Here is a 21723-nt window from a genome sequence, read left to right as displayed (position 1 = left end):
CAAAAAAGGGAACTATACATCAATGAGCAGGCTAGTTAAATGGAAATTAAAAGGAACAATCACCAAGAGTGAAAGGCTGGCAAGCTTCATGGAAACTTAAAAACCACCATCATGGAAGCGCAAACTATCCATATACCCCCAATGTGTGTGTGTGTGTGTGTGTGTGTGTGTGTGTGTACACACACACACACACACACACACACACACACACATATATATCTATATATATATATATATATATATATATATATATATATATATATATAAATAAATAGACACCCCCCCCCAAAAAAGCTGCAGACTACAATAGGCAGTTTTCCATCAAATTTTTCAAAGATGTATTTTTAAGTCAAATCCTAGTGAGAAAAAGAGAAAGGAACATAAACTCTGGCAAGTCAAGTGTAAAAGCATAAATTAGGCAGTCCAAAAAATTATCTGAAGAGCAAATAACAAAAGACATTAAAAAAAAACCTAACAGCAGGGTTTTTTTAAGTGCATCAGAAGCAGGAAGCCTACCAAACCATAAATGGAGTCACTGACCAATCAAGGTGCTAAAGGGGCACTCAAGGAAGACAAGGCCCATCAGTCTTCACTGCAGAGTACGTGAGGGAGATTCCCACTCCTGAGCCATTCTTTTTAGATGACAAATCTGAGCAACTTTCTCATATTAAGATGTCAGTAGAGGCAGTTTTGGAACAAATTGATAAATTAAACAGTAATAAGTCACCAGGACCAGACGGTATTCACCCAAGAGTTCTGGAATATGAAATTGTAGAATTACTAACTGTGGAAAGCAACCTAGCGCTTAAATCAACCTCTGCACCAGATGACTGGCAGATAGCTAATGTAATGCCATTTAAAATAAAAGTCTCCAGGGGTGATCCTGGAAATTACAGGCCAGTAAGCCTAACTTCAGTCCCAGGCAAACTGGTCAAAACTCTAGTAAAGCACAGAATTATCAGACACACAGAGGAACATGATTTGTTGGAGAAGAATCAACATGGCTTATGTAAATGGAAATCATGACTCCCAGTATATTAGAATTATTTGAAAGGGTCAACAAACATGTGGACAAGGGTGATGCAGTGGCTATAGTGTACTTGGACTTTCAGAAAGCCTGTGACAAGATCCCTCACCAAAGGCTCTTAAGTAAAGTAGGTAGACATGGGATAAGTGGATCTGTAACTAGTTAAACAATAGAAAACAAAGGGTAGGAATAAAGAGACATTTTTCACAGTGGAGTGAGGTAAATAGTGGGGTCCCCCAGAGATATGTATTGGCACCCGTGCTGTTCAACATATTCATAAATGATCTGGAAAAAGGGCTGAACAGTGAGGTGGCTACGTTTGCAGCCAAGATAGGTCTGGCTGACTGTGAAGAATTACTGTGAAGCATTACTCAAGATAGGTCCAAAGCTGACTATGAAGAATTACAAAGGAATCTCACAAAACTAGATGACTGGGCAATAAAGTGGCAGATGAAATTCAACGCTGATAAATACAAAGCGATGCACACTGGAAAACATGATCCCCAATATATGTATACAATGAATGGGTCTAAATTAGCAGTTATCACTCAGAAAAGAGATCTTGGAGTCATTGTGGATAGTTCTCTGAAAACATCTGTTTTATGTGCAGCGGCAGTCAAAAATTAGGAAAGGTTTAGATAAGAAACCAGAAAAGATCATAGTGCCAAGATAGAAATCCATGGTATGCCCACACCTTGAATACTGATAAATTAAACAGTGGATTTCTGGTCACCACATCTCAAAAAAGATATATTAGAATTAGAAAAAGTTCAGAGAGGGGCAACACAAATGATTAGGGGAGCTTCTGTATGAGGAGAGTTGAGAAAGATGGACTGTTCAGCTTAGAAAAGAGACAATTAATGGGGGGGGAGGGGTATGAGAGAAGGCTATCAAATCATGAATGGTGTGGAAAACGTGAATAAGGATGTGTTGTTTACCCTTCACAAAGCACCAGAACCAAGCGTCACATGACTAAATTAATAGGCAGCAGGTTTAAAACAAACAGAAGGAAGTACGACTTCACACAATGCACAGTTAACCTGTGGAACTCATTGTCCAGCAATGTTGTGGAGGCCAAAATATAAGTGGGTTCAAAAAAGAATGAGAGAAGTTCCTGGAAGATAGGTCCTTGAATGGATATTAACCAATGTGATCATGGATGCTACTCCATGGTTTTGGTGACCCTAAACCTCTGACTGCCTGAAGCTGAGACTAGCTGAATGGGGATGGATCATTCAATATTTGCCCTGTTCTGTTCATTCCCTGTGAAGCATCTGACACCAGCCACTATCAGAAGACAGGATACTGGGTTAGATGGGCCATTGGTCTGATCCTGTATGGCTATTCTTATGTTCTTATGTAAAACTTGGGCTCTTGGTTCACGTAGGTGTTTTTGAAAATTTTAATCTATATCTTTTTAAGTCCTATATAATATAATTGTGCATCTTTTCATTTTTCATATAAACATCTAGTCCTTTTATGTAGGCTACTATGCCCTTGGGATCAGCATCTCAGCCTCCGGTCTCTAGTTATAGTCATTTCAAAATTCACCTTTCTCTGGTCATTTTTCAAGGAGTATGGGACCTCAAAGCACCTGCACCTTGAGACACGGATGCATTAATCAAATTGCAAAGAAATTCTAGGTGCCATTAATTACTATGCGGGATAAAAATCATTATTCTGCCTTATTAAAGGTATCAAAATGGTTTCCATAGATCATTCACCGGATCTGTTGACCTTCAAGGATGACTGGCTAATTAGATTATATTGTATCCCAAAAGAGTATATCCTAAGTGAGAGTTGTAACACAGTAAATGGAGAAAATCTCTGAGTGAAGAAACCAATAAGGGGTATTGCTATAGTTTAAGGGTTTACAACACTCTTTAGTCTTTCTAATTTCTTCTGTCACATGAAGAGTTTTGCATCCAACAACAGGCACCTGCTAAGAAAGAAAATGTATTTCTTCACTCCAGTGCCAAATGTTTGATGTAACTTTCTGCTGCAAATTTCAGCAATCCCACCAAATAACCGACACCTTAGCATTGTTATTCATCTTGACCTCACTATTAAAATTGCCCACTTCACTATGATGAAAAAAGACTTGATAATTCCACAGATATATCCTGTCACTTACTCTCCCCTATTTAGGAAAAAAAAATCAGATGAGAAATATAAACATGATGGGAAAAGATCTATAGGAAATGTGTCTCCAAACCTTTGATTTCCACTTTGCTTTTCCTATGGGTGCCATGTGATTCCTAATCCAGAAAGACGGCAGATAGCCAGCATCAAAGTAAAGAGATAAAATCTCAAGCTCTATTCCAAAACGATTGAAAATTTATCTGGATTTATCATCTCATCTCATGAACTCAAGAACTTGAGCGATTTTTTTCTATTCAATACCTATTGCCGTCCCAGTGAGCTCCCTTTTCGATTTCTCGCCTAGCGAGAGAGACTCTGAAATTGCAAGGGAAAGATTAAAGATAGAAAAAAATACATCAGTTAAAACCAAAAGTACAGATGAAAACAGCTTGAGTCATTCTCCTGCCAGCTCTTTGATTTCCAGCTTACAAGAGCTGTAACTAGGTGAACCCAAGTGCCCTGTCATCCAGGGCCTTGAAATCTGCCAGGCTTTTTAATAAATGCATAATGAAAAAATAAACCCATGGTAGGTATCAGATAAATTAGCACACAGGAAAAAAAAAGTCCAAGAGATGTAAAGCAGACATTTTCCAGATGAATTGTTTTTTTCAGAAACTAATAATCCATGCTAACCTCCCTCCATTTCAAAGTCAGAAGCAGGCTTGTGTGAGCATTTGAAGTCTACCTGCTCCTGTTACCTTGCAAACATGTTTACTTGAACCTGGAGCATCTTGTTCCTAACAAGAGCAAAGTCTTTATCATTTTTAAGCCACACGAAGGCAGTAAATTGAGGGCAAAGTTAAAATAAATCAACATGCACGTGTGCATGCACATACACGCACAAAGAAAGAAAAGTTTCGTTCTTTCTTTCTTCACAGATAGCTGAGCCTCCCACTTCTGCGTGGGTCCACATTGCTCAATCTTTTGTCTCTCATATTAAGGGCCACCATCCCTCACACTGAGTCATATCTAACTCTGAGAGTCATGCTTGGAGTGAGGTACTATGAAACGTGGCAGAATTGGACCCTAATAAGTTCTAGGGCTAATGCAATATAATTATATGTCTATAGTGCCTTTTGGCCTGAAGGTTTCAGAGTAGTAGCCGTGTTAATCTGTATCAACAAAAATAACCAGAAGTCCTTGTGGCAGCTTAGAGTCTATGTCAATGGTCTTTACAAATTAGATACAGGATGCACTTTGCCCACCATCAAATTGCAGCTCACAGAGCTTAGGACAGTAAATTAGGGGACAGGGTCATGGCAGGTAAGGTTAAGGTTAAGGACAGGGCATATTTAACAGGCAGGAGTAGAGGAAAGTGGTCAAATTGGGGCATATGGGCCATGGTTTTGTTTAGGGCAGTGGCTCTCCAGCAGTGGTCTATGGCTGACTGATGAACACTTGCTGATTGTCCCTGGAGAGCTGGCTGAACCATGGCAGAGGTGGTTCCTCCCTGCTTCTAGCTGCTGAATCACATGGACATACATGAATACTTTCCAGATATTGTTTGTTCATGCAAGCCATTGCTCTAGTTAACACAGGAAAATGATGTTATCTTTAGGGGGCTTAGAGGGATGTAATCACACAGTGCAATCATGAATGGAAAAGGAGGCAGTCCAGGTAATTGTAAATAGGAGGTGAGAGGATCCAAGGGAGAAGAGAAGGGGAATCAGAACTATTAAGGCTGGAGATAAAGTAAATCTCTGTGTAAATATGGTCCATGCTATGAGAGAGGAAATAAGTACATAACCTAGGAAGTCTCCCTTGCAAAACCATGCCACACAACATGGAATTTTTGATGGTGCAGAGAATGCACTTGCATGTATGTAGAAAATCGAGATGTTGACAAGAAGTTTCTATTGAAATCCAGTGTGACTAATTCTTAGAGGTAGTAGTGGTACTTGACTGGCAGGCATCCAAATGAGATTTGCTTATGGTCTTCTAAATCTTATTTGACTTATTTGAAAGGAGAGGCAGCCAAAAGCATTCAGCCAAGAACTCTGTTTGACAGATTTCTTTTTTGCTGTCCAAGAGGAAGGAGATGCAAGGTGGCTTCGTTAGCTCAATTCATGGAGATATTTTATGCATTCAGAACACTTCAGGTTACTGAATGGTCAACAGATGCCCAGGAGATGCAAAGGGAACAGCTAGAGGATGGTAATTGGATTATATAAAGTGGAGAAAGAAGAGCAGCTGTTTGTAACTAATCTGTGTGCTGCATACATACAGACTGACATTGAACATATTGGCATCTGGGATAAAACCCAGGACCATTGGCTGCAAACAAAGAGGCTTCTAGTACTTGATTTTGAGCTGAAAAGAGAATCATCATTAGCTGTTGCAAACAGTAGGCCTTTATCATCTAGAGCTCATCCAGTAGAGGACAGTTTTCTACACACACCCTCTGCCCAGTATATTGCAAATGACAGGTCATTTGTTCAGACAAGGTGGGTGAAGATCTTTTATTGGACCAACTTCTGGTGGTGGGAGAGACAAGCTTTTGAGCCAACACAGAGCTCTTCTTCCAGTCTGGGAAAGGTACTCCTGGTGTCACAGCAAAATGCAAGGTGGAACAGACCGTTTAACATAAGTAGTTAACACTTATTATAAGGCACCATTCGAGGCAGAGTGTCCTGTTAATACCTCTGCAGTTATAGGACAAAAAGATGGGGTTAGTGGGTTACAGATTGTTGTAATAAGCCATAAATTGAATGCTTTTGTTCAATCCATGATTTTTAGAGTCTGGCAGAGTAATGAATTTAAGCTCCCAGGCTTGTCTTTTGAAAGGGCTTGGTGCTCTTTGAGTTGGTGTATCCTGGTCTGTGGTGAGCTTGCTTCTCTAGTATCCTGGGACTGACAAGGCTACAGATACATTGCCTAGGTCATTTGTTGTCTTGTTTGAGGAGCTGACCTCAGCCAGCATTGTAAAAAATGCTGTGTGAAGGCTTTTACATTTGAAGTGAAATTGCAGACTTTGTGTTTCTTTATTTCTATATACGGAAAGGTCAAACAGGCCAAAAAATGGCCCCCCATAGAAGCCCTTGACACTAAAATTTTGGCAACAAATGATGACTCTTTTAGCATGATAAAACCAGAACATTCATAAGAATGTTTAGAGGCAAATAAGTGAAGGTTTGCAAAAAGCAAAATTTGGTGAGGGGCTGAGGAAAACTCCGATATCTACAAGATCCTACCAGGGAAAATAAATGTACAAATTATAGAAATATGCAAATATTTCCTCTGAAATATACAGTGGCCTATATTTTGCTACAGAAATGCTGTCATGATGAAACCATTATTATTTATTTGTAGTATGGTAGCATCTAGAACCCTAAGTGAGATCAGGGTCCCATTTTACAGATGGGGAACTGTGGCAGAGAGAGATTAAATGACTTGCTTGGCGTTAACCACAAAGTCTGTGGCAGAGCCAGGAACTGAACCCAGACCTCTTGAGTTCTGCTCTTAACCATGTCGTCCTTTCGCTGGTCATCACCATTTGTATGATGACACAACGGCCTCAAATCTCATGAACAAGCTATTCTTGTATGTGGTAGGTTTGCTGATGGCTGTGAAACTCAAACTCTGCCCTGAGGCTTGCAATAAATCAAGCCAGGCTTGCTGATGTGAGAGTCAGACTTCTCCAAGCTCAGGAGCCAGCAAAGTCAATGAAACGTTAGGCAGTATTCAGAAGGACCTAACGATAAGAGGCACAGGACATTGCCAGCGGATTAATGACCAGTTGGGTGATGTTGGTGGACCGTGACACAAGCAAGGACCATTAACCTCAGACAAGTCATTCACAGGCAATGAACTAAGCATGATGGTTGAAGCATGACGGTTGAAGAAAACAAACATATGATTTTTATTTTTAAGTTTGATGCTTCATCTGTTGATCAAGAGACCTAATGAAATGTACAAATTGACTGTATCATCTCTCCAACCCATTCAGTTCATATTCCATCATGATCTCATTTCTGAACATTATTATTAATTACTGTGAGGCAAATCCCTGCTTGGACAGTGACTGTGTTGTAGAGATTGAAACTAGAATGGATGGAAGATAATAGCTTGAGTTTGAAAATAACAGGCCAGATACACAACTGGGGTAGATTGGTGTAATTCCCTTGAAGTAAATGGAGCTCCACCAGTCTCCTCCAGCTGAGGACCTCAGCCTATTCTCCCCATCAGTCATGCGTGAAAAGTTAGCACTGTAGTCATATAGGAGAGAATAAACAGACTGCTTTTGCAAACATGTTTACTACTTGACACTTCAAGTGAAATCTCCAGTGTAAGATCAAAGACATGCAAGTCGAAATAACTAAATGCAAAGATGAGTAAACCACATAAAAACGGCCATACTGGGTCAGACCAAAGGTCCAGCTAGCTCAGTATCCTGCCTTCCGACAGTGGTCAATTCCAGATACTTCAGAGGGAATGAACAGAACAGGTAATCATCAAGTGATCCATCCCCTGTCGCCCATTCCCAGCTTCTGGCAAACAGAGGGAGGGACACCATCCAGTCTGATATAACTCCTATTAAAGTCCTTGGAAAGACTCATTACATACAATGAGTATTTTAACAGAGTAGGGATTTCAGCATCAGACCCAATATTTATCATATGCATATTTTTTTAAATTAAGTATCTTAAGAGCAATTAAAAGGAAGAAAAAAGAATTTATAAGCACAAACCAGTTTGCTGGTGCAGGGTAAGACATGAAGGAATCAACCTTGTTGTTTGAAAGCATGTTTGTGTGGCTGCAGGGAGTTTTCGGGTGAAGCTGATCCCTTGAGTCCTGCTCTGCCTAATCAGACTGAGTCACTTGCTGGAAAATATCCTTAAAACTGCACCCCTGTTGGAGAGCAACAGGAGCTTTGTTAATTCACTAGAAATACATGTAATAATAATAATTAATAATAACAATGCCATGCTTTTATATAGAAGTCTTTGTCCGTAGATCTCAAAGCACTGTACAAAATGATTGAGATCATTATCCCCATTTTACTGATGAGGAAACTGAGGCAGGTGGCAGGGACATGTCTTGCCCAAGGTCACCCAGCAAACCAGTGTGACACCAAGACCAGAACCCAGGTCTCCTGAGCCACTGACAAGTGGTCTAGCCACTAGGCAACACTGTGGACCTTGTACGTGTATACACACACCATATATGTTAGAGGTGATGCTTACGTGACAAATTGCCTAGACATGTGGTAAGTATGTCTGTCCCTCATCTTCTGCCCACTGACCTAATCTCCCAAGGATTTATTTGTTCTATCATTCCAAAGCTTCAAGCACATGCATGGCTTGGTTCTGTTACGCATTATGGGCACAAGCCTGCAAACACACATCTGAGTAACTTTTCTCCTGTGAATATTCCTATTGAAGTCGATGTAACTGCCCATGTGAGTAAAGTTACTCAGATGCGTAAGTATTTGCAGGATGGAGTCTGTTGTTTGGGCCCATCTAGGCGGGGGGAATTATTTGGGCTTTAGTTTCAGCTTTGGGTAATTATTTTCTGGCTTTTTCCTGATAAGCAGTTGCTACTTCATTTTTTGCCCTCCCTTGCATGTGCCTCCTGTTTTCATTTCTGGCTCCTGAGCTCATTGACTTTACATGGGAATCAAGTTCCTAACCTCCGTAGGCACTGCTGCAAATCCCATTGGGCACCTATCTATGTTTTAGGCGCCTCAACGTCTTTGTAAACAAAGACGGTGCAGAACAAAGGTGAATTGGGCCCCTAGAGCCTAACTTAGGCACTTTTAAACTATGTCCCGTAACGCAAAATAAATACACTAATCAATCATCAGTTATACATGGATGTTATTCTTTTGGAAAGACACAAATCTGACCCCTAGATCGAAACACTCCAATCTTTGGGGGGTGAGGCATTTAAATTTCAAATAGGCTTCACAGGTCATAGCTCTAAGTACTAGCAGGGTCCATTAATTTAGCTATTTTAAGATTTAATAACCAGTGTTTTCCTTTAAGACAGCACCACAAAAAACAGCTGAGCAATAGCTGCAGGATACCACAGGAAAACAAAATCAGCAATCTCGCCTCTCTATTTTCCACGTGTGTGAAACGAACAGCGATAGCCCGTTTTTCTCCCTCTTTCCAAAAATGTGCAAAGACGGTCTTAGTTAAAAGCCACTGGACGATTCAGAAGATGGGTCCTGTTATTTCGCAACACCAGCTGCACATCCTGTGAAGAGTAAATTTACTGAGTAAACGTCCCTTGGGAGAGGCTGCTAATTAAGGAGCAGGTTTCCTACCCAGCTGTTCCAAACAGAGAGAGAGGTCGTTCATTTTTAAATATCCAAGCTGTAAAGGGGAAGAAGTACTGCAGCACCAGGATTCTGCAAGCTGACAGGGAGCTTTTTGGTGGGGCATGGCACTGAAAACAGTCCTCTAGCACCATGTGATATGGAATGAACAGAACAAAAATTCACCTAAATCATTGCAAAGGGCTTTCTGTACACAATTTTTAATAGCTGATTTTGAGTGCATCGCATTATTAATAGCCTCACTAATGTTACTTCCCGCCGTTTAATCAACTTCCCTAATTATTTTCTCTCTTAACTACTGCTTGTATGCATGCTGTGGAAATATCAAGGCAGTGTGGACACTAGTTTAATAGTCTGCTGAAGTCATTCTGTGTTCAGCTGTTGTATGGATAAAGGGTCTGTCAGGAGTTTCACTTGGGGTGTCTGGGGTGGGGGGGTCAGAGATGAATGGCCAAGCCAGTGATTCTCATATCATTCCTATGAACGATGCCATCAACCCACCCCCTACTTCTAGGTTCTCAAAGTGAAACCATGGAAGGGCTCTGAACAAACAAAAAGTAGTTCTTCACACAACACACAGTTAACCTGTGGAACTCATTTGCAGGGGATGTTGTGAAAGCCGAAACTATAATAGGGTTAAAAAAAGAATTAAATAAGTTACTGGAGGATAGGTCCATCAATGGCTATTAGCCAAGATGGTCAGGGATGCAAGCCCATGCTTTGGGTTTTCCTAGCCTCTGATTGCCCGAAGCTGGGACTGGATGCCAGGGGATGGATCACTCAATGACTGCCCTGGACTGTTAATTCCCTCTGAAACATCTGGCATTGGTTGCTGTCAGAAGACCGGATCCTGGGATGGATGGACCATTGATCTGACCCAGTGTGGCCGTTTTCATGTTCTTAATGCAATTGGTGGTACATGCAGGAATCACCCCATTTACAAAGTCGTGATGTAAACACTGGGTTAAGGCTCTTTCCAGATTCCCTAACAGAACAGGTTTGAATTCCAAACGGAGCACCATGCAGTTCACAGGCTGAGGAGACCTTAAAGGCAAGATCAGCGTTTTCAGATTTGCGAGCCAACCCGAAGATACACAGGGTAAAATTTTCAAATGCGCCGACGTGATTTAGGAGCCAAAGTCTGTTTAAAAAAAAAAAAAACTGCTTATGAGCCCAAGTCTCACTGACTGTCAGGGGGACTTAAGTGCCTAAGCCACCTTGGCATGTTTGAATATGTTACCCTTAAATCTGTATTTAGACACCTAAAAAGGGGCCTGATGTCCAGAATGGCTGAGCATCTGCACTGAGCACTGACTTGAATGGAGTTACTCTTGATTTATACCAACATATTTGAGATTGAAATGAAGCCCATCTGGTGTGATCTTTCTCCCGTTGACATTAATGAGGGCTTTGCCACTGAATTCATTTGGAGCACAATTGAGCCTATATTGGTTATTTATTTTTTCTTCTCACCATCCGTAGCAGACTGTAGCAGCCATTACAGAAGAAAGGATCAGGCCTGTCAAAGGATATTTTTTCTCCTAGCTCCCATTAACATGAATAGGAAGTTTGCAAGCACATCCCCTGGACTGTAACCTTGAATTAAAATACCCTCCTGTGGTTCCACTCTGGGTCACTGCAATAATACAAGTGCTCGCCAAATGCACATGTGCTTATTGTGTTGCTTTTTAAAGAAATCATCGGTAACTGACCATCACTTACACTTCTGTTTGTGGAAATGCACACAGCTGGCACTGCTGATACCCATGGTACACAGACGGCAGAAAAATAACTATCCTGTTGATAGAGTTAACCGAAAAAACAATACATGGGCCATGTCATAATAGATAACGTTATGGCTGGGATGTTTGTTTGTGTTGTGCAATTTGTGTCATTTGATAATCTTACTCATGGTGGTGGATGCTGAGAGACCTCTAAACAGCAGATTATGTTTGTTAGAGAGAGACAGAGACTGGACTCTGCTTTGGTTTTGCTGTGCTCAATGCAGTACTCGGAGGATAGGGTTTGTTTACTACCTTTCATGTTCCTCCAATCCTGCGGCTGGGACTGTCCCCAGGGTGGATTAGAGTAGCTCCAGGGGGTGTTTTAACAGCCAGGGATCGCCAAGGTGTAAGAATACCCTGGCCACATCCCCTTCCCTACAGCCACAAGGAGCGGTGGGAGTGGCGTAAATGCTGCTACAATGGCTCTCCACCTGCCCCTCCCCCCAAGGATTTCCCAGAAGATCATTTAAACCAGCATTATGGCTCTTTGCATCGCTGGAGACTAGCCATAGATTTGAAGGCCAGAAGAGACCCTTGCTATCATCCAGTCCAACCACTTGCATTTCACAAGCCAGAGAATTCCTCCAGTAAACTTCACCATATTAGGGCCAAGAATCTGACCTGTAAGGCAGAACTGTCCCTCCATTGTGCTTAGTTAATAGCAATGGTCCCCAGGAATTACCTGGATAATAACCAGGCAGTGAAGCAGAACATTGCTTGAATACTGCTGTACGTCTTATGTACCTGCTTAGGCATGGCAAGGTGAGGTCCGGATGACCAGCCAAGCCATCATTGCAATCAAATTCCCAGATGTGTACTGCTGTCCTGGTAGAGAGACAACACTTAATTACTATTATGAGATAGGAATGATGTAAAAATCATAGTAACCTGAATTATGCCCATGAATGATGTCCATGCCCCTTTTTGTGATTAGTGATACCCCAGCATAATGGGGCACAGAACTCCAACCAACCAGATAATCAAAATTCAAAGTTACACAAAAGATTTCTTAATAATAATTAATCCATTTCTCTTTCTATCACACATTTTAATGTAATTAAAAGATTATGTAAATCTTCCAGCATGAAAAGATTTGCTGCTGACTAAGTGCCAAAGTCCGCTCTCAGTTACACTGGTATAAATTCCAAGGTAACTCCATGGCAATCAGTAAAATTGCTTATTTATATTGATGTAAATTTGGCCCTGGCAAAATCCCTTAGTTCAAGTCAACAATTTTGAAGAGCTGAAGTCGAACAATTTCTTAGCTGGAATTTAAAGAAAATAAGTCTGCCTGCCCGGGCTGGGAAGCTCACTCTGTTGCAGCGTAGACATGCCCGCTGTGTTACTCTGATTATGGAGGTGCTTAATCATAGCCATTGCTTGGTGTCACATTACTGATAGGTACTCTCAACCTTAGCTCCAGCTTCATGCAGGTTTTCACAGGGAATAGAAATTAATTGCATTGGAATTGGGAGACTCCTTGCAGGGTAAGGTTCTATTCAGTACGACGAAGGGTGGCAGAATCTGGTCGTGTATTATTGTATTTAGCCAGTCTTAAGCCCATGTACTGACCAAGATCTATGCGTTACCCACACGCCTCCTGGGTATGGTGTTCTGGCCCATCTAGTGGCACTGAGACCAATTAGAGAGAGAGAAAGTCACAGAGCTATTAATGAGTCTGCCCAACAGCCTTAGCTCACAGGCAGCTGGCTTTTAGCTCATGCTGTAGAGGCTCAAGCACTAAGCTCCAAAGGTCCCTGGTTTGATTCCTGCCTGCTGATGACCAGGGTCCGTCAGCGTTACATATGCATAAATTCCCCAGTGATGTCAATGGGAGTTCCATCTATATATCTAGGAAACTATACCTCTTATATCCTTTACTTTCTCCTTCTATTAAAACCCCTTCTGATCTTATAGGCCCTTGGACTGGTGAAAAGACTGATTCTCAGTAGCCTTTCTCACTTTCCCTCATGCCTTTGGGTACGCTGCTAACTCCTTGCTCCAAACTTTCTGGTGAGCTAACCTCCCTGGATAGGCTGAGCCGTGGCAACGCCCACCAGTTAGCAGCCTGGGGCTTGTGTGCCCTGGAAGGTTAGGAAAATACATTCCTTCTACTGAAGCTCCTTTCTGAAAAGTTTCTGGGCCTGAGCCTGAAGGAACTCCTACTGAAATCAGTGGGAGTTCAGCACACAGTGATATGCCCCCATGTGAAGAGGGCCAACATTATGCCTATGCCTTTTAAAAACTTTGGGAGGATTTCAGTAATGTGTAGGATGTGTGCTGCACAAGGGCAGATTTCACCCAGGGAGAACTTCTAAGAAGGGACTAGATTTGCAAGCTCTGAAACAAACTAGAAATGGATGGAAAAAACCCCTGTAGTGACAGCCAGTTCCCCTCCAGGTCATGTTCACCTGCATCCATCTCCAAAGTGCAGTGATGCATGGAATATTTGGAGCTAATGCAAACAAAAGCATTGGAATGGAAGGAGATAAGAATTGCTTATGATGGTTTTTAGAAGAGGAGAAGCAAAATGAGGAGCCAATTGCTCAGCAGATTGTGGGATTATATATGGTTATTACTGCCTCCTTTGAGATACTGTACTCCTGAAATGAATGTAGTAAAATAACTATGGAAAAGGTTTTGTGTTTTTTTTTAAACTCTGTAGAACCAAAAATGTTCATCATGTTTCAATTACTGACGTGCAAGAAAGCCCCAAAGATTTTCAGAATTTTGTTTTGTCTTGTTGTTACCTAATTACATGCTGAACTGCAAAGACTTGTTCTTCTCTTGTCCAAAAAAAAAAAAAAAAAGGATCCAGTCAGTCCATTTTTTCCCAGAGCTTTTAAAATCATATTCTTTGTCCTTAATCTTTTATGGAAAGATTTAAAGGGATATGTTTCCTTTCCTACTTTGTGCACTTGTGGGTTTGCTATTGTTTGGTTTTTCACAAGTGCTGGGAAGCCACAACTGATGTTTTGTTACAAAAGATCAGGGAAAGATTTGTTTGTCTTTGGGTTTGAAAAGAAATGCCATACCCTTTAGATGAATTAGAACCATTCTCATTTTCTTAAATAGTACCACACGTTGTCTGCTACATTGTCCGTTACATTTCACTTTACTGTCTTCTTACAGAGTAATAATAAAACCCACAAATATTACTGTAATGAAACAGCTCTAGACCTGTATGCCCTCTGGTGGAAATGATCATTTATACAAAGGAGCCTCATATAGATCAAATATTGTGCAACTGTTAAATGTGTGCCCTATGGAGAGAAAGACGCATTCCTTTAATGTAGTTATTTGCTTGATCATTTCAGTTATATTTCTGTACAATGGAATTTATAAGCTGGTGTGAAGGAAGTTTCCAACAAATTATTTGTCATGCTTTTCATTAAAGTTTGACCATTTTTATTTTAACTTCTTTATTATCACTTTAACTTGTGTCATGCTTTTATAAAAAGAAATGAATGTTGTGTATTGCGCAAAGCTATTGAACCGTACCTAGTTATGGACACACATTTTATAGGTGGAAATGTGCTTTCCTTTTAAGGAAGCTTACAAGTCCGGTACAAGTTGAGTAAGGATGGCTTCCTCATTTTCACCATTGACTCTGGAAACCTTGCCAACCGGGAATTACACCATGTGAAGATCAACAGAGAAGGAAAAGAACTCATCATTCAGGTATCGTACCTACCTGCCATGGTTTACTTTCAGAGTCCAATTCACTACCTGCGCCCAACATTAATTAGTACCTTACTCCACAAACAGTCTTGTTGATTTCAATGGGCTTACGAAGTAGACTTCATGACACTATTTGTGCAAATACCTACTCGCTGGTAGGAGCAAAGGATTCACAATCTGGCCCCACCATGAGCAAGACTGGCAGAACATAGTTCTTACCAGACAGCATTTTCAAATGATTTTGTTGATTATAATCTGAAATAAGGCATATGATGCAGATCATTAGATTCATAGATTTTAAGGCCAGAAGGAACCATCATGATTACAGAACCTCACCCACCCAGTCCTGCAACAGGGCCATAACCTCTGGCTGAGTTACAGAAGTCCTCACGTCTTGATCTAAAGACTTCAAGTTATAGAGAATCCACCATTTTCTCCAGTTGAAAACAGCATGTGACAGAGGAACACAACCCTCCCCCACATCCAGGGTCTCTGCTAGTCTGACCTTGGTGGAAATTCCTTCCCAATCCTAAATATGGCTATCAGTTAGACCCTGAGCAAGTAGGCGAGACCCTGCATAAGACCTCAGACACCTGGGAAACAATTTTCTGTAGCAAGGCAAAGCCTTCCCCATCTAGTGTTCCACCGCTGGCCATTGGAAGTATTTACTAATAGCTGACACAGATGAGCCATATGCCATTGTCAGCACCCTCATCATACCATCCCCTCCATAAACTTATCAAGGTCAGCGTATTGCCGAATTTGAACAACAGAGCCACGGTGAGTGGAAGCATGTGGGAATCTCATCGATTTCATGTGTATGTGTCCCAGAGTTGAATGTGACCCATAGTTTGACTACATGAGGCGGAGGAAGGGCTGATAGGGTTAGATTGTGTGACTGTTACCACTCACATAAACAGTCCCATTGACTTCAGCAGGACTAGCCGTGTAAGTGCTTACCTCATCAACTGTGACAACCGTCCATCAGCTGATGAGAGCCCCAAAGACCTATGCACCACCACTCTCCAAACACATCATTCTCACTGTCCCTTTGAGAAGCCAGGCTGAGTCCAGGACCTGGTAGGCAGCCTGTTAGGGCTAACAAGTAACCTTGTGCTGTCCTGTTTTTCAAAGGAAGGGAGGGGAGTGAGCGCACAGCAATGTGTGGTGCTCTCATACCCCGGGGGGATTCCGGCAGCTTTTTGGCAAGCTTCTGCTTATTTACTAGGGCTGAATGGTATTTTGTGCCAGTCATTAATTAACAGAGAGGGAAAAGCAGAGACACGAGAGGAGGAGAAAGGTAAGGAAAAGACAGTGAGAGAGAGCATCACACTTTCTTTTTTTCTTCAGTTTCAATGTATTGGCATGAAACTATATACAGGTATTGACTAAGTTAATGTAGCACATAAAGCACGTGGACCCGATTCTGATCTGTGTCTAAAGCAAGCTTCACACTACCAGTTGGGATTTATCCCACATACTGATCTTGTAATATTCCCTGATATTGCAGCTTTTTCCATGTATTGCTAATCCTTGACAGTCAATTTCTAGCCAGGCTTCATTTGTTTGCCTGTTTGTTGCAATCAAGAGATTAAGAGGTGAGAATTCTCAGTGGGGGCAAAAGCACTTGTCAAATATTGTATAGTTTCCAGCAGGAAAGGTTTCTTTAAAGTCCTGCTGTATGAATACTCTGACACACTTTTTGGCTTTTTCTGCTAAATTCAAGTACATTCACTTTGCGATCAGCGGGAGTCAGGCATTACGTGTCTCCAGTGTGGAGCTTTTCTACAAGGCTGGTCTAAGAGACTTCAGGGGTCTCTGCATGCTGCAATAATTAACTGTTTTTACTGACCTGTTCCAGGTTGATCAAGTTCTCAGACTCAAGCACAACCTCTCGGAGATTGACTTCAAGGCCATGAAATCGCTCACCTTGGGCAAGGTCGCAGGTAGGCTGTGCAAATGGCTTGCTGATTTGTCAATTGTACTGTTAAGGCTCTATAATTATTTGTGCAGTGTGGTAGGGTTTTTTTTTAAAACTGTAAGGGCTGAATATAACAGAGCTGTTATTTACATAGTAGCAGAAGCCCAGTGAAAAGCGTGTTGGTAGAAGCTTTGGCGGTGTGAGTTTTTTGCCCTGATAGCAATGTTAACCTCTCTCCTCTTGTTGAGCCATCTAGAAAAGGATGGTGGGAAGACCCAGCCCTCCATGGCAGCATAGAGGCACTCCTGAAGCTCAGCATGCCCTGATTTACACCCCTGTGTGATGTGCAGCTGATTATCCCTATGTGGCTGGGCAGCTCCACGATCTCATCTTAGGGCAGGGCAGAGACATGGCTTCACCTCCTCCCCACCCTCTTTGGGGCCCATACCCCCCACTCCACACTAGCTGCGTACTTCATTAGAGAAGCAGTCCCTGGGTTAGAGAAGCAGTGTAGGAGCTGCAATTTATTTTCTGTTTACATAGGCCAGGTGAGCTGGGGTAGCCTTTTGATTCCCTGCCCTTTAACACTGCACACCCATCTCAGGACCAGGAAGAATCTACCAGAAGCTTCAGACAAAGAACCCTTATTTTTCTGTTCTCAAGTGGTCCACTTTATGTCATATGAGTACCCCTATTCGTTCCTGATAAGAACCTAATAGCCTCTTTATTATGACGAAAGAATGCTGTTGCCGATCCCACAGCAAACCTGGACATCCAAATCAAGTCTGCCATCTGGAAGTGCTTACTGCTGAAGTCTCTTTTACCACAGCCATTTAAAGGTTCACTAATGGCCCCCAAAGCCTATAGAATTGAAAGCCTTTTTGGCAGATGTAGAAAATAAACATCCACTTGTGTCCACTTGTGAGCTATTAATTGTACATAATAACAGCAGCGCACTCGGGATCGTTCTTTGCCAGGTAGTATAAGTAAAGGGACTGATATTTTATCTTGCTGATAGCCAGGGCTTGGCCTGCCTATAGAGAAAAGGAATCCAACAGCAACCCAAGCTCAGCAGAGCTGGTTTTGGTGCCCTAGTAGTTGTCACTCTTCCATCTGACTCAGTGCTAAGCTAATACCCCAATTGTTCAAGGTCCCATTGTGTTGCTGAATGCGTCTGCTTCCGCCAAATCGTAAAACAGAATTCCTCACCGTGAGTGGTTCCTAAAGTTCCTATTGTACTTGTTAGGAGAATGGAGGTTTCAGACAACTTGTGTCATGGACAAATCCCTCTTCTGTTTATGTCACTTGTCCTGTAACTTCAGGTAGATATGTTATTCTTCACTTCCTTTATTAAAGTTCTGTCATGTTGCCTGAGCCAGAAACCTTCCTACCCAAATGGTGGGAGAAGTGACTGCTGTATGTAGAACATGCAGAATTTGTCCTACAGAACCCCACTACTTACTTAAACAGTCTCTACAATTTTCTGCTCTACCACAGACTTCTTGTATGGCCCTTGGCAAGTCACTTAGTCTCTATTTACCCTATCGGTAAAATGAGGATAACAGCATTTTGCTACCTCTCAGGTGTTGTGAGGATAAATACAATAAGATTATGGATACTACTCCACTGTATTTGTTTGTTTTGAATGCTAAGTTTAAATTTAAATCTCTCTGTCTGTCTGTCTATGGTACCTACATGTCCCCCAATGCCAGAGGATCCAAGCACCTCACCAACGTTCACTGCATTTATCCTCACAGCATCCCTCTGAGATAGGGAAGTATGATCATCCCCGTACTTTGTTGCTGTCGTTTTATAAACACAGAGCTGGAACATGGCAGGACTTATCCAAAGCTCATTGACTCAACGGGAATCCTTCCACTGACATCAATAGGCACTGGATTCAGGTCCCAAATGGCTGGTCCAGGGTCACGCAGACCATCCAGGCCTGGCATAGAACACAGATCTGAGCCCCCATCCAGCACCTCCACTACAAGACCATCCTTCCTTGTGGTCATCCCTCTGTGCTAGTCACTAGATCATACACCCTTCCCTTTGGCCTCTTGTACATCAATTGAACCTAAGCATATTTATTGCATGCAAGTCTTTCTATAAGGAGACGATATCACATAGCACAACATGTCAGATTTGTTTGTCTGAGTTTTCTCTGACTTGACGAATTCACATGTGGTTCTGCTGTGTCTGACCATATTTTCTTTTCAACCATGTAATGTCTCATGTACACAACATAATTAAAACAATGACACGTAAAAGTGGCCATTAGCTCAGTGCTTGGAGTGATCTGGCTGTGTGTTTCCAACCTAACTCAATCTGTTTGTCTCGGGGGACCCCAAGGTGTGACCCTCTTTGAAATGCTTTTGGATGGTGGTTTATTTTTTAATGTACTTGTGAAATTTCTTCATTCATGCTGCTACAAGTGTAGCTCTTGCTCTTACATCTGCTGTAAATCTGTCTGAGTTGCAGAGAGGAGTGTCTGACTTCCTACATAGTTACTTCTTTGCCCCACCCCCCCAACTCATCACCTTACCAGTAGCATAGTAGTATCAGAGTTAGGGCGGGGAACGTGGATTGCAGGTTAAGGAGGTTCTGAAGATTAATATTATAAAGGTTTCTCCAGCACGTATTTGTGGTGACCTGTCTTAACTTGTGGCTTCTTCACTTGTGAATACTCCATCCATCAGATTCATGATGATAAAACCTGTATAACACACCACACCTTTGTGGATTCACTTCCTTCTTTATGTGCCAGATCCAAAACCCATTGAAGTCAATAAGAGTCTTTCCAGTGACTTCAGTGAGCTTTGAATCAGGCCATAAATGTAATGTAAATTGGAGATTTATTTGAAAAACCACATGCTTGCAGTGTGAAACAGTTATTATTTATATAGCCCTGTAAATAAACAGATTGGTTTATAGAATATTTACAGTAAAACGGTAGAGTACCTGCCCTGAAGAGATCACAAACTAATTCAGATGCGTCTATTATTAGATAGGGGCACATGCCAGCTGCAGGTTTATTTCAGAAGATATAGAGACATCACGAATGGGGAGATGGGTGCTGGAAGGCTTCGCTAAACAAGTACCTCCTTAAGGAGAGGTGTAAATGGAAAAGAGGGAAAAGTATAATTGTGGATGGGTGGTCACATTTTTAGTAGTGAAAGCGACAACAGGTTTCTCAATGAATTAAAAGCTCCTGTCACTTAATATTATAGTACATCTTTCACAGAATGAACACAGAACAACTGCAACCCCATCAAGTTCCACACCTCAGCAACCCCTCCCTCACCCTTCTTCTGTTCTTTATTAGCTGGTTTCAGAGTAACAGCTATGTTAGTCTGTATCCGCAAAAAAACCCAGGAGTACTTGTGGCACCTTAGAGACTAACAAATTTATTAGAGCATAAGCTTTTGTGGGCTACAGCTCACTTCATTGGATGCATTAAATGGAACATAGAGTAAGAAGATATATATATGTATATATATACACATACAGAGAAGGTGGAATTTGCCATATAAACTGTAAGAGGCTAATTAATTAAGATGAGCTATTATCAGCAGAAGAAAAAACACTTTTGTAGTGATAATCAAGATGGCCAAATGTATGGCAAATTCCACCTTCTCTGTATGTATATATGTATATCTTCTTACTATATGTTCCATTCAATGCATCCGATGAAGTGGGCTGTAGCCCACGAAAGCGTATGCTCTAATAAATTTGTTAGTCTCTAAGGTGCCACAAGTACTCTTTATGAGCTGTCATCTTCTTGCCCCTTCAGAACCTCTCCCTCCTGTTCCCTACCTGTCCTGTCTTTTCCCGCCTCCTCAGAAGCACCAGAGCAACCAGGAGAAAAAAATATCTCTCTGAGGTGCATTTTAGACCTGAAACTGCTTTTGCTGCAAGGAGCTTAATAAAGCAGCTTTGAAGCTGGAGTTGGGTATAAAAGAGGAAGTAGGCTGAGGGCAAGATGGCAGCAGCTACAGATGAAATGGGAGGATAAGACGAGCTGGCAGAAGTTCTGCCGTTGGTCCCACATCAGACAGCAGTAATGCCACCCCTGCCTGTTCCAGAGTGACACAGAGGTCGCTCAGCCGTCACTTCCAGCAATACAGTGTAGCTGGTGTTTTGTCTTAATCCTGAGAGAAAATCTGTGCTCTGTTTCCCTAAAGATAACGCTACCCAAAAGCAGGCTCTGTTCTCTCTCCCAGTCCTGTCTCCCCCTCAGCTTCCCTCTAGAAGCTTTATTTTTAGGCTGACTGGTTGTTATTTGAATTGATTGCAGCTGTCTGCTCTTGAAAGAAGCATGTTTGCCATTGTAAGCCCTCTATACCTCTCCATTTTTGTTGCATTAGTTGCCTCTTGTCTCATTACAGTGTGCGGTGTTGGGAGCCCTGTTGAAACCGAACGGGGTGGCTGCGCTGGGGCACATTAAAATGAAGATGTCACAAATGGGTTTTGACATCTAACAAATATCACATTACAACCTGAAGCAACGCCTGTTTTTAGCTGATAGATGATCTTTAAGAATATATATAAATATAAATATAAAAGATGAGTCATACGGAGCTGAAAGCTCTCAAACACTCCCCACTACGTGAAATGCTCCATAAATTGGGACCACAGGGCCAGCTCATTGTTTCTGACCTTTGTGCCGCGTGGAAAGTCCGGGGGTAGTGGTGCCTTTGGGTAGGTCTACACTGCAGTAAAACGCCCACGGCTGGCTCATGTCAGCTGACTCGAGCCTGAGCCAGCTGACACAGGCCAGCCGTGGCTGTTTTATTGCAGCATAGACGTACCGTCCAAGTCAGAGTACTTGCTCCTGTCACACTCTGGAGCCAGAGACTGCGCTAAACTGCATTGAGTGCCCATGATC

The 21723-nt window shown here is 41.9% G+C and overlaps 1 protein-coding gene across 3 annotated transcripts in view; it reads left to right on the top strand.

Moving 5' to 3' along the window:
• CNTNAP5 (contactin associated protein family member 5) overlaps positions 1-21723 on the top strand; it is a 424927-nt gene that overhangs the window by 381658 nt on the left and 21546 nt on the right. For all 3 annotated transcript variants that reach the window (XM_043525185.1, XM_037912460.2, XM_043525186.1), the window contains 2 exons: positions 14784-14914; positions 16776-16860. In XM_043525185.1, coding sequence (XP_043381120.1) covers positions 14784-14914; positions 16776-16860 — 216 coding nt within the window. The remainder of the gene's footprint in view (positions 1-14783; positions 14915-16775; positions 16861-21723) is intronic.

Source organism: Chelonia mydas, chromosome 11, assembly GCF_015237465.2.
Source record: "Chelonia mydas isolate rCheMyd1 chromosome 11, rCheMyd1.pri.v2, whole genome shotgun sequence".
NCBI lineage: Eukaryota > Metazoa > Chordata > Testudines > Cheloniidae > Chelonia > Chelonia mydas.
The sequence above is the reverse complement of the archived record's forward strand: the minus strand, read 5'-3'. Positions and strand labels throughout refer to the sequence as shown.